The sequence below is a fragment of the Physeter macrocephalus genome, chromosome 11 (assembly GCF_002837175.3).
Source record: "Physeter macrocephalus isolate SW-GA chromosome 11, ASM283717v5, whole genome shotgun sequence".
NCBI lineage: Eukaryota > Metazoa > Chordata > Mammalia > Artiodactyla > Physeteridae > Physeter > Physeter macrocephalus.
Genome location: NC_041224.1, coordinates 83,996,516 through 84,010,544, shown reverse-complemented (window position 1 = coordinate 84,010,544; position 14,029 = coordinate 83,996,516). Strand labels below are relative to the sequence as shown.

The following is a 14,029-nucleotide window of genomic DNA, read 5'->3' as shown; positions in this document are numbered from 1 at the left end:
TGTTTACCGAGCAGGTCAGGCACTGTTCTAAGTACTTTATGCACAGCCTTACGGGTTAAGTACTATTGTTATCTCCAACTTACAGATGAGAAAATTGAGGCTCAGAAAAATATGTGTATGATCACATGGCCATTATGTGGCAGAATCAAATTTCAGGCACAAGCTCTCTGGCTCTGGGTCTTTAGCAACTATTCTTGCCTATTTAAGACAAGCACAAGGTCAGAGTGGCCCTGGAACCACAATGCTGAGTTTCAAAAGTAAGCTGAGGCCTGGGAAAAATGGTCCTGGATATTTCTTTGCCATACATTTCTAGATGTAAAATTGTACAGCCACTTCATGCCAAAGTTAGAAAAGCTGGCCTCCTCATAACAGAAGCTGAGCTGTAATAAACCTGCCCTGTTGCCAAAAGCTTGATCTATTCTAACAGAAAACCCATAACACAAAATCGTCTTGTATTGAAAATCTCTTGCTCGCTTTATATTTCATTCTTGTATAAGACTTGACCCCTTTCATGGGTTAATCAGTGCTTCCAAGGGCCTCTCTGACCACTGCCCTTTCTCACTGGTTTAAGGCTCATTCCTTTGGTATGAATCTGATGTCTAACCAAGATTTCCTCCACATTACACATGAAGCACTGGCACTAATAAACATATTTATTTAATTCTGAGAGTATTTTGTCAGAATTTCCACATTTCATAACATTCTTCTCTTTCCTTTCTCTGTACTCCAGGGTATAACCTTCAGTAGCAGAACACACCAGGCCAGTCAGCAAGTTGCCAAGTCCTGCAGTCTCCTTGTCAAGGAGAACAGCTGGACCCATTTCTAATGAACGTCTCCAACACAATACCCTTGGATTGCTGCAGGAGACCAGACCAGAATTTGAAACTTTCCAAAGACTTCCAATAGACATTGAATGCAAATGGATTCTTAGGTTGCCTTTGAGACCGAGGGGAAGAATACAGGTGTCACGTTCACCCAAGAAGTCTACATTTAAACCTCTGTACATAGAATGGATGATGGTTATTGAAACAGCCCAAACCTCTTTCACAGTGCAAGGGATATAGCTCAAGAGGCAAGCAGGCAGTCCCAGAACCAAGGAATGGATGACTACAAATATCATGACAACTATGAGGGCTATGCCCCCAGTGATGGCTATTATCGTGGTAATGAATCCAATCCAGAAGAAGATGCACAGAGTGATGTTACAGAAGGCCATGATGAGGAGGATGAGATCTATGAGGGCGAGTACCAGGGCATCCCTCACCCAGATGACATCAAGGCCAAGCAGGCCAAGATGGCACCCTCCAGGGTGGATGGTCTTCGGGGCCAGGCAGACCTGATGGCCGAGAGGATGGAAGAGGAAGAGCAGCTGGCCCACCAGTACGAGACCATCATTGATGAATGTGGCCACGGACGCTTCCAGTGGACCCTCTTTTTTGTTTTGGGTTTGGCCCTGATGGCTGATGGGGTGGAAGTGTTTGTGGTGAGTTTTGCCCTGCCCAGTGCAGAGAAGGACATGTGTCTGTCTAGTTCCAAGAAAGGAATGCTTGGTAAGTAGAAATTTTCAAAGATCATTCTCTTTGTGGCATTAAAATCTGAAGGGGAAAGAGCAGTAAAATTTGTAGAGCACCTGTCACTGTTAGGTATCTTAAATCTATCATAGTGTCCTGGCAACACTATCATTTTACATCCATTTTGTCATTAAGGTGTTTTTATCTCAGAGAAATTAATAGGCACAGGTTTACAAAGCTAGTAAGTATTGGAGCTTGGGTGCCTACCCAGATCTGTCTGAGTCCCAAGCTCTTAGTTCTTCTTTCCAAGTCTTTTTTTTAAAAATTGAAGTATAGTTGATGTACAATATTGTATGTTACAGGTGTACAACATAGTGATTCACAATTTTTAAAGGTTATGTTCCTTTTTCCAAGTCTTGTTGCCTCCTTGAGAGTCTGATTTCTCTCCTTTTCATGTTAAACCATCTTCCATATCCAAATGACAAATTCATTTTGTGTGTGGCAGGCCAGAGGTCTCTTCCACTCAGTCCTTCTCTCTATGGCTTTCCAGAACCTGATAGCATCCGCTCCTGGTTTCTCTTGTATATAAGTGTTAGTGGACTGAATGCCCGTGTGCCTTGGCGATGAATACTGGGCTGAGCCACCCACAGAGCCCCTTCAGGCTGTTGGGGATCACGCTGTGAAGCACAGATGGATTCCATGGGATGGAGGACCAGCTTTGCAAATCATTGATGAGACTAGCACCATCAGAGCCAAACATCAGATATCAGGGCTTGCGGCACAGAGGATTCTGTGAAGTTACAGAGAGGATGGGCATAAATAGTGTGGCATAGAAGAGATTCATCAAAATATAGACAAAATAGTCGTGGTCATTAAATGTCCTGCAAAACATATTCATTCTCTAAATTCAGAGTCCATGCAAGTGATTGTTTAGCAAATATACGGTTACAGAGAACTTACTGTGGGTCAGGTTCTTACTCAAGACGGAGACATAGTTATGACCCACAAGAACTCAAAATCCATCTAGCAACTTAGTTCATTCACTCAAAAGATATTTCTTACTTGTGTACCATGTTTTAGTCTTTGTGCTCAGGACCTGGGGAGAAAATATTGAATGAGGTAGATGTAGTCCTTGACTCTCAAAGAACTTACATAAAGTAGGACAAACAGGCATTAACGAACACAGAGAATTATTTGATTATGGTAGGGATACCTGCTGTGAAACACTTTGTGCCATTCTGGTCCCAATGCCTGCTTTAGAGCAGGGATTGACAAACATTTTCTCTAAAGCTCCAGATGGCCTCTGTCACCACTACTCAACTTTGCCTCTAGCACAAAAGCAGCCATAGACAATTTGTAAACTAATGGGCACAACTGGTTCCAATAAAACTTTATTTACAAGAAAAGGCAGTAGGCTGAATTTAGCTTATGGTCTATAGTTTCTTGGCCCCTGATTCTGAGCCACAATAAATAAGATTGGGATATAATATAAAGAAAATATCTGCATAAAGAATTGTCCCTGGAGGCTTTTAAAAATGGTTTTACAGGCTCACAAATATAGAGAACAGACTTGTGGTTGCCAAGGAAGGGGTGTAGGGGAGGGAAGGAATGGGAGTTTGGGATTAGCAGAGGCAAACTATTATATATAGGATGGATAAACAGCAAGATCCTACTGTATAACACAGGGAACAATATTCAGTATCCTGCGACAAACCATAATGGAAAAGAATATGAAAAGAATATATGTATAACTGAGTCACTTTCCTGTACGGAAGAAATTAACACAACACTGCAAATCAACTATACTTTAATAAAATTTAAAAAAAAAGAAAAAAGAAAAATACAGGCCAATATCCCTAATGAATATAAACGCCCCCCAAAAAAATCAGCCTTAAAGAAGTAAATTCTGACACATGCTAAAACATGGATGAAACTTGAATTATGATAAGTGAAATATACTACTCACAAACACACACCCACACAAATGGTTTTATCCATTCCTGCTTAATTAAAGAGACATTTAAAATGATGAGAACTCTCAGATATGGCCATCAGGAAACCAGAAGAGACCAAGTATATGCAAACAAAAGAGTTGACTCAATAAGGAAGACGTCACCCGGAGTTTTTAAACACCAACAAAATTTTATTTTTTTAAAACGATTTTTATTATTTTTTTATCAACAAAATTCTGCTGTGTTTCTCTAAGTTTCAAAAGATTTTTTAAAAAGGGCAAAAACCAAAACAAAACCAACCCCAACCTCCTGATCAAACCAAACCATCCCCAGTTGATCTAAACATTTCCAAGACCATTATTTTGTTTTGTGATATTCTCAACTGAAACCTTGGGTCCCTATTAGTCCAAATTGGTATGTCAGTAATGCTTTCACACCCTCTTGTTCTCTCTGCCACCCTGGTGCCCAGTAATCTCATTAACAGCATGGTTACAGCTCCTGCTGGCTCCCAGGGCAAATGCTAGGAGTTGAGGGAACATGGTCCCAATCTGGAGAGCCCACGTTTGTGCAATTTTACTTTCAGTGTTTATCATGAAGATGCTATGACTCAGCCCAAGAGGGGCAGGCAGACCCCTGAGCAGAGATGGACTCCCGCGATGCACTTGTGGGGCCCCCTTTATGGATCCAGGGAGGTGGGTGATTGGAGGGTCTCGTGAGGCCGGCTTTTCCATGTGCTGTCTCATGTCAGCTTCATAGTCACCATGGTGCTTATAGGATTTTTATCCTGTTTGTACACATCAGGAAACAGGCTCAGAGAGCTGTATTTAATGTCACATAGTAATTGCTGGAGCTGGGATTTCAACCCAAATCTTTCTGGTTTCAGGGTCTGTGTTCATTCTGCTATACCATACCGCCTTTCTTTCACACGTGGTCTTTAGGAAGGAGGTCATGCCGTGGGGCAGACTTCTTTCCAGTCATCAAGCGTCCCATAGATTACTCGAGCACCATGGATTGCTTCCAACAGAGACATAGCATGGTGTGGGGAATAGTGGTGTGGACACTGGTGTCTGGCCACTAGGGTTTGGCAACTGGCTATATCATTTATCTTCCAGTGACCTTGGGCAAGTCATCACTTCTTTAATTATCAGTTTTCCAATATATGGGATAGGGTAATGATACATCTGTTGTGAAGATTCAATGAGATAAAGCTGGTAAAGCAATCAGCACTCCATGCCCCTAAACTACTGTTTGTTCTTGTTACTTTGTATTATGACAGTCTCCCTTCAGCATTTACAGTGAATTATAGTTGCAGTGAGACAATGGAGCAGCCTGGACCCTGCAGCCAGGTGGCCTGGGTATGAGCCCTTGCTCTGCCAATTCTTAGGAGGGTGACTTTGGGAATTACTTAGCTTCTCTGTGCCTTGGTTGCCTTCTCTGCAAAATGGAGATACTAATGGTATCTTACCTCATAGGGTTGTGGAGGACTAAATGGATTTAATGCATTTAACTTGCCTGAAACAGTGCCTGCCCATAATAGGTGCTCATTTTAGTTATTATTGTTGAGGTTGTTATTATTACTAAGTTGATTGCTTGATAATGATGACTCACCCAAATTCAGGACTAGATTTTCTCAAGTGACATTGCATATTTCTTTAACCCAAAGTTATTTATAATAGGCTTTTAAGGTCAAGCTTCCCTACCTTGGCTAGTGAAAAGGCCTTTTCTGTTCAAGTGCTAACCCAGTTCTTTCTTTCCCCTTCTTAGCTGTTTTTTGGGTCTTTTTTTTTAAGACAATATTTTTTTGAGCAGTTTTAGGTTCACAGACAAATTGAGAGGAAGATACAGAGATTTTCTTTATGCCCCTTCCCCACACACATACATCATCTCCTCCTATTATCAACATCCTCTAGCAGATGTACATTGTTACAGTTGATGAACCTACATTGACACATCATAATCATAGTTTATTTTTACTTTAGGGTTCAATCTTGGTGTTACACATTCAATGGGCCAGACAAATGTGTAATGACATATATCCATCATTACAGTATCATACAGAGAATTTTCACTGCCCTAAAATTCTTTATGCTCTGCCTATTCATCTCTCCCCACTTCCCCAACCCCTGGAAACAACTGATTTTTTTTTTTTACTGTCTCCCTAAGGTTTCATATAATTGGACTTTTCCAGAATTTCATATAATTGGACTCATAGAGTATGTAGCCTTTTCAAATTGCCTTCTTTTGCTTAGTAATATGCATTTAAGTTTCCTCCATGTCTTTTCATGGATTAATAGCTCATGTCTTTTTAGTGTTGAATAATATTCCATTGTCTGGATGTACCACAGATTATTTGTCCAGTCACCTACTGAAGGACATCTTGGTTGCTTCCAAGTTTTGACAGTTATGAATAAAACTGCTATAAATGTCCACGTGCGGGTTTTTGTATGGACATAGTTTTCAGTTCCTTTGGGAAAGTATCAAGGAGTGTGATTGCTGAATTGCATGGTAAGAAAAAGTTTGGTTTTGTAAGAAACTGCCAAAGTCTCCTAAAGTGGCTGCACCATGTTGCAGTCCCACCAGCAGTGTATGAGAGTTCCTGTTGCTCCATATCCTCGCCAGCATTTGGTGTCTTCAGTGTTCTGGATTTAGTCATTCTGATAGGTGTGAAGTGATATCCCGTTGTTCTAATTTGCATTACTCTGATGACATATGATGTGGAGCATCTTTCCATACACTTATTTGCCATCTGTATACCTTCTTTGGTGAAGTGTTTATTTAAGTCTTTGACCCATTTTTAAATAAGGTTTTTTCTTTTCTTATTGTTGAGTTTTAAGAGTTCTTTGTAGGTTTTGGATAACAGTCCTTTATCAGATGTGTCTTTTGCAAATATTTTCTACCAGTCTGTGACCTGTCTTCTCATTCTCTTAACTCTCTTTTATTTTAAAAAGAAACTGGGGGAGTTCCTTGGTGGCCTAGTGGTTAGGACTCGGTGCTTTCACTGCCATGGCCTGGGTTCAATCCCTTGTGGGGGAACTGAGATCCCTCAAGACCTGCAGCTCAGATAAAAAAAAAAAAAAAAAGAAAGGAAACTGAAAGTGATATGCCTCTGGACTTGACTCCTAGCTGATGTTCCAGGGAAAGAATTCAGAAGGAAATCTCTTCCTACCCCCAAATTCGGGCCTCAAATTATAGACTATTTTGTTATTTTCTTCCTGGAAATGGATGAACCATTCAGAAAATAAAAGCATCCCCAGGCCAGGTAACAAAAATATCTGGGTGCCGCTGTGCCACTTTGCTGAGGTTTTAGAAAGACGAAAGTTTGCTTCCTTGAAGGGTTGTGTTTTAGTGAGTCACTTGTCTAGAACTGTCTCAGTTGGGGAAGAAAAAGTCCTGTGAAAATGTTGTTAGCATTGAAGGGTCAGCCCTGCTTCTTATAAAGTGGTTGGTCCCCTTTAAGACAAGAATAATGCATTCATTTGTTAATTAGACTCTATATTCTTATTTTTAAAAGAATTGCTGGACATTTCTGCATGGCTGTATTCCCTCTATGGCAATGCAAGACAGGCAGGTCCCAGCACTCAGTGTGTTTTATTCTAATGGTGAAAATAGAGTTCATACAAGAAATATAAAAGACCAAACAGCACTATGCAATTATGCAATGCAATATTCAGTATTATCCCTTTTATTCAAATGTGAAGAAAACAGAGACATTGTAAGGGATAGAACTTGAGGTTGGCAGGTTGTAGAGTTAAGTGGCTTGTTTTTATATCTGCTCTGCTGTTTAGTGGTTGTGTGACCTTGTGCTGATCTGAATTCTTCCTCTCAAAGTCTTCCATGATTTTAGGTGGTTGATGAATGAATCTATCAATATATTTCTTTTTAATCCCCTTCAGGTATCAATATTATTTATGTATTTTCTAGTTATATGTAGAAAAAATCATTTAAAATGACTTAAAGATAGGAAGTTTAGGACTGTCTGGCATGACATTTGCTTTTTCAAATGACATCAAATTGTTGGCATCTCTAATCATTGTTTCCTTATAGCTAGGATACCACTTAGTATTGATGACACATGGAACAAACCAACAACATCCTTCTCTGCCTGCATTTGGTAAATTGCCACCAAAGTTTTCTCGTAATTGTAAAAATACCCCTTAGTCTTCAACTGTAGGTGATTCCTACCTTCATGCTGATCAAAAGAAAGAGAGCCTCATTTTTAGGTAAGAGCTCCACTTTTGCTTTCAGAATTTTGATTTCCTGGAAGGGTCTAGTTGCTCGGTGGGTATTTTATTGGCTGTTAGTTTTTCTTGCTATCTGCAGTGGGAAGGCTCAGGGAGTCCTACGCTTCAGATAGTGATTTAGAAAGTAACAGGGGACCCTTGGGGCTTGGTGTCATTATGAGCTAAGGGAGGACATGGAGCAATGTTGGATGGAGTGGATTCATTAGAATAAATTGCGTGTTGAATTTCCATAGCAGCTCGGAGATGGATGTATTACTCTGCTGTCATGAAAGATTATCCTTTAATTGTTTTATATGCAAGTTCGAAGTGAACATCAGAGCAGAGCACTTGATTTATGAGCCACTTTTTCTTTAGCCCTGATTTCAGAGTGTCAGTTCCTGAAAGGAGGGGCCACCTGTACCCCAGAGCCTGGCACAAAATACGTGCTCAATAAACACTTAATTAGCATCATGGAAACAAATACTCATGATCGTGAAATCCACCACTAGGAATTTTCATATAATCTTTTTGTGTTTGATGATATCAGTTGTCCTTATTTATATTTTTTAGATCATGGGATTCTTCAGAATAGAATGAAAGCCAAGGCCTCCCTTAATAGAGTCTACACTGATTGCCATATTTAGGACTGTGGACTTGATTCCACAGGCAATGCAAGAGCTATAAAATGGGGAGCTATTAAATGGCTTTGAGGAAGGGAGTGACAAGGTGGTTTAGGATGATGACTGTACTCCCATGATTTTGGTACTGGGAGTGGTTCTAGAGGAACAGAATCTTAAGGATGAGTTTACTGAATTGGTTCTGGAGCTTCTGGAATCTGTTCTCTAATCTGGTTAGATTTAAAGACACTATTGACTCTGTTTCCCATAGTAAAGAGAGCACTTCCTGTTCACAGCATGATGTGGCAATAGGGATACACAAAATATCATTATTGGATACTCCTATTCAAATACTTACAAGAGGCAAGGATCTAGGTGAGCATTTTTGTCAAACCAACTGCTGTCAAAGTAACAAGTATGAGATTGGCTGGTTGCTCCTAATATCATTGACAAAGTGGGAAAAGAAATGCATGAACTGAGGACTCGAATTCCCAGCCCAAGCACTGCATAAATGACCCAAAATCTTCTATGTCTGCCCTGAAGGGCACCTTTATCTCCTGAGATTGCTGACAACCAAACCCAGAATCTCATTCTCTGAGTGGCTGAATTACAGTGCAGGTTGAATTCCCAGCCTCACAGCATGTCTCCTGTTAAAGTAAAGGCATTGATAGGGAAGAAATAGGATCCTGGGAGTTGGCATGGGGATGTGTGGGAAGACCCTGATGCAGCTGGGGACATTGAACTCCTAAATTTTGATCAGTCTTCTTCGCCACTAGAAGCAGCCCCTCCACTTGTCTTGAGGGGATTAACCCTGCGTTGATGAGGAAGCTGTAATGACCTCCCCTTGAGGCACCTGCCTTGCAAGACATTGTTGATTCTCCTCAGGACCCCCACCCCTCTTTTCTTCTGGACTTATAACTAAACTTAAGTCCCTGCAGGTCCCTAAAAGTGAGGGTCAAAATGTGACCCATGAGGAGTTCTGCTACACTGCAGAAGAGCTACTTGGTTTTTCTAATTTACACAGAAGTTCAGGGAATATGTGTGGGAATGGATATTAGGGGTGTGGGGTAATGGTGGAAGGAACATAAATTTGGATTGGGCCACATTAATTGATATGGACCCGATAAACAGAGATTTCTGTATTTAATGTTGAAGCTCGGGGAGTTAGAAAGGGCTCTACCAGTTTGGTTGGTTGGTTGGCTAAAACATGGACCAAAAGTTGGCCCACAGTAAATGAACTTGAATGCCAGACCTGCCTTGGTTTAATGTAGAGGAAGAGATTCAAAGGCTTAGGGAGATTGGAATGTTAGAGTGAATTTGTCATTTAAAACCTACTCACCCGCCTTGGGAGGGTCCACAGGACACACCTTTCACCATGACTATGAGAAATAAATTTGTGAGGGGACCCCCAGCATCCTTGAAGAGCTCTGTGATCACTCTTAAATGTAAGCCAGACCTCGCAGTGGGGACTTCAGTCACTGAAGTGAGAAACCTAAATGCAGAGTAATTGGACCCTGGGTGGCAGGGACCAAGTGACAGTACTTAACCACCAAAGTCAAGGTGGGCGTGATTACTGTAATGGACAGCAGAGTCAAAGCAGTACCTGACTCTAAGAGACTGCGGTATTCCCAGAAGTGAAACACATAGGAAGCCTACTAAATTTTTATTTGATCTGTATGAGCAGAAAAATTCCAGGTCAAGTGAACAAAAGTCTAACCTGCCTCATAAAAACAGTCACTGCCCCTCAATTGATTCCCGGATTTGAGCCAGTTTATAGACCCAAAATCCATGAGTGAAGGGGAGGCTGGGTCCCCTTGAGGAAGAATCCCAGACCGCTGCCAAAAATTTATACTGGTTCATCTTTCTTCCAGTCTTTCCCAAGGGACCTTTGGCTTTTTACCAGCATGAATGCACATTGGGGAAAAGGATATAATCAGACCTTTTGAGGATTACCAGACACTGGACACTGGATCTGGACTGGCACTAATTCCAGGAGATTCAAAACATCACTGTGTTCTATCAGTCAGATTAGGGACTAATGGAGGTCAGGTGATCAATGGAGTTTTGGCTCAGGCCCATGTCACAGAGGGCCCGTTAGGTCCCCAAATCCACCCTGTGGTTATTTCCCCAGTTCTGGAGTGCTTAACTGGAGTAGACATATTTAACAACTGGCAAAATCCCCACATTGATGAAGAATGGATTGTCAGGGAGAGAGACTAAGGTGGGAGATCTGATAGAAGTTTACTGGAGTAGTCCAAGGGAGAAATATGCAATTCCTGGACTAGTACATAGAGGAAACAGTAGAAGCTGTTTGAGTGTTTTGAAAAATTGAGATTTTTTTATATAGAGCTTCAAAATATTTCTGCTATAAGCACCATTTTTTTCTTATTTAATATATGCAAGAAAGAAAACCGATGACTTATGCAAAGAAGACAACCCTTCCTAACTTTAAGAGATTGACATTTTTACACAGCTGGTTGTGTTTATTGTAATAAGATCAGTGAATTCATAGTCAGAGGGTTGACTATGACAAAGCTGATGAATAAATTCAATTTTCTGTAACAAACATAAAGGAAGAAAAACAATTTCCTATACAACCAACCAAACCACCAGCTAACCAACCAACCAAAAAACCAGCATCGTAATTTCAAGATTAAAAGTTATTTCACAATTAACCATTAGGGTTAAGAAAAATCTTGCCAGGAGACCTTCTTGAAACAAAACCCTCAGTTTTATGATGCAGGCTACATGTTAAGTACAGATTTAGCTTTGAGTTAGGCACTTTTCCCATTTGTCTACAGCTGTTTTGTTTTTTTGTGCCTTTCAACTTAGTCCTACATCAAAGGATAAAGCCTACCTCAGTCTGAAAGCGTTTGTGTCAAAAACTATTAACCACTTGTTCAAACTTATGGATCCTGGATTTCTACTCTGATTTTCGTCAAGATTGAATCTAAGCTATTTGGAGCTCTATGTGTGTAGATTTTAGTTTTACGTGGAGTAAATAGCATTGTCTGGAAAAAGAGGGGGAGGAGGAGGAGGAGGAGGAGGGGGAGGGGGAGGGGGAGGGGGAGAGGAGTACTTAGCTGTCAGGGCTGTTGGGAGAATTGAATGAGATCACCCTTCTAACTGTCCAGCTCAGGGTCTGCACACAGTATGTCCTCAGTTAATACTCATTCTGGTCTTCCGATCCATCTGATCCATCTGTTGGATCTTCTGATCCAATAACCTGATGATGTTCAGTTTCTAACTTGTTTGAACCTTCATTGTAGCAAAGGTGTCTCAGTATATTCTGTCTACACTGCTTGCAGAACGTCTTTGGCCATGAGACCTTCAAAGACTTGAAGGTTTTTTGTTTTTTTTGTTTTTGTTTTTCTTCACAGTTGTAAACACACTCCTTGAGACCTAAATAAAAGATGTTTGGTAACTAATGATTTATTAATTGGGGGAATAAAAATGTGCTAGTTACTTATTTATATGGATTCCCCTATATTTGTCCCCACCATGGAAAACTTTAGTGAATTAGAAAAAGCTCATAGGGCTGTTAATCCACATATTTGAAAATATAATCTTCAGACCATGGAAAATGCAGCAGGAATGAATGGGAGAAATCCTTAAGTAAACTGTTATATTTACTGGGAGTGGAGGGGAAGTTGCAGGGTTGGGCATGTCTCCAGATATTGCAAAATATCCCCTGGAGGGATAAAATCACCTCCAGTTGAGAACCACTGCTCCAGGTGAAGGGTTCTCCCCTCTAACTGCCCATTTGAGTCACCTGAGAAGCTGTTAAAAAAAAAACAGGCCCTGGGACTTCCCTGATGGTCCAGTGGTTAAGACTCCTCACTCCCAATGCAGGGGGCCCGGGTTCGATCCCTGGTCAGGGAACTAGAGCCCAAATGCTGCAACTAAAGATCTCGCATGCTGCAATGAAGATCCTGCACGAGGCAACGAAGATCCCACGTGCCACAACTAAGACCCAGCTCAGCCAAATAAATAAATAAATATTATTTAAAAAACAAAACAAAACAAAAACAGGCCTTGCTGTAGAATAATGCTGTCAGAGACTCTATGCGTGAGGTATGGCATATGCATTTTTACACAGCTGCCTGGTGATTCTGTTGTGCAGCCAGGCTAGAAAACTAGGTAGTTTACACAGAGACTCAGGGTCATTAGGAGCTACTGAATTATCAGGGTTTTTTTATTGTGCTACCTAGGAATTCTCCCCAGATGGCTTCCTTCTGGAGTTTGTGGTGATGGATGGGATATTTGCATACACCTTGACCAGTGTAAAGAAAATGGGGTTGTGCCCAAAAATCTTGTTTACATTTGCAAACAAGATTATCAATGGATTTTGATATCCAAGAGATTATCGGTGATTTTCATAGATACTCACATTTGATCTTTAAATGAAACTGTGAGGTGGTCAGAGTGGTAATCCCAAATTTACAGGATGAAGGAAATGCTGCTCGAAGACCATAAGTGATGCATATGGTTCCTAAGGTAGTTTTCTTGTCCTGCGTTGTCACTCATTGCCACTTGTGTTCACTGTGGGTTACTTTACAGTAATGAGGTTGGAAGGTTTATTTTCTCATGTATGGATTTCTTCATAAAAAGCAAAGAACTAATGCTTAAGGGTCCATTATTTCCCAGGACTGGTACAACCTCTGTTACCTTTCTTTTAAATTAAAAGCAAATTATAATAATTATATTACTACCACCACCAAAAATTACAGTTTGATAAACTCGTTTATACTAAGCATTTTATATATGACATTTCTGATCCTTATAACAACCTGCAAGGGAAGCATTATTTTCACTGTTTTACAAATGAGAAAACTTAGTCTCTAAGAGGTTAATGTAACTTTTCAAAACTAGTTAATGATGGCTCTAGGAGTTGAAACCAGTTATGTCTGCCTGCAAAGTCTACTGCTTCTCCTTTACCTTGCTGTCCCATCTATGGAAGATGTCTCTAGGTGCCCGTTACATACATGACCTTGATACGCAAAATGCATGACTCCGATAAGATACAGTTGCCAGGTAGGCACTGGGCCTCCATCAGAGTGCTAGAGTCAGTTACAGCTTATCTCTGTAGGTGAGAGCATGATGTAGTCCACATCCCAGCCAGCTGGGCCAGAAAGACCAGGTGCTGATTTCACCAGGGACTTGCAGTGATCTGAGGCATAGATTATGAGCCCAGAATAGGCTGTCATATTGCTGAAGAGCAACACTGCCGTCCGCCCATGAAAAGGGTCCAAAGGAATGCTCCATCACCTTTTTAGACCAGAGCAGCAGAGGCACAAAGGACTTCCCCACCCTCCTTCTGCCAGGAACCACATCAGACAATGGAACACTCTTGTCCAATGTGGAGTTCATGACTATACAGCTATCATGGCCCTTTGCAGGCCAGCAGGTATAAAATCTCTCTGTATTTATAACTCTTATGCAGCACAAGCCCAGATGAGTTGGTTTTTTCTTTGGAAAGGATTGATTTCGTTTCCAGAGAAGTCTCAGATATTAGCAGGGCAGGGAGGAGGGAAGGGAGAGTCAGATAGATGGTCTTGGAAATGTAATAGCCTTTGACATGGCCCCTGGGGTCCACTGAACAGATTGAATGTGAACACCCTTTTCTGCATTCGGATGGGCCCAGGCTGCTCAAATGTGCAGAGTGAGCATCATCTGTTTCAACACCGGAGATTTTGCTGACTCAGAGGCATATATCAGTCTCCACTGGG

General features: G+C 41.0%; 1 protein-coding gene across 3 annotated transcripts in view; it reads left to right on the top strand.

The window, feature by feature from the left end:
• The first annotated feature begins 936 nt into the window (after window positions 1-936).
• Window positions 937-14,029, top strand: part of SV2B (synaptic vesicle glycoprotein 2B) — an 83,234-nt gene continuing 70,141 nt past the window's right edge. For 2 of the 3 annotated variants that reach the window (XM_055088205.1, XM_024114955.3), the window contains exon 1: window positions 937-1,550. In XM_055088205.1, coding sequence (XP_054944180.1) covers window positions 1,100-1,550 — 451 coding nt within the window. In that variant the 5' untranslated portion in view covers window positions 937-1,099. The remainder of the gene's footprint in view (window positions 1,551-14,029) is intronic. The other variant, XM_055088204.1, reaches the window with a different exon arrangement.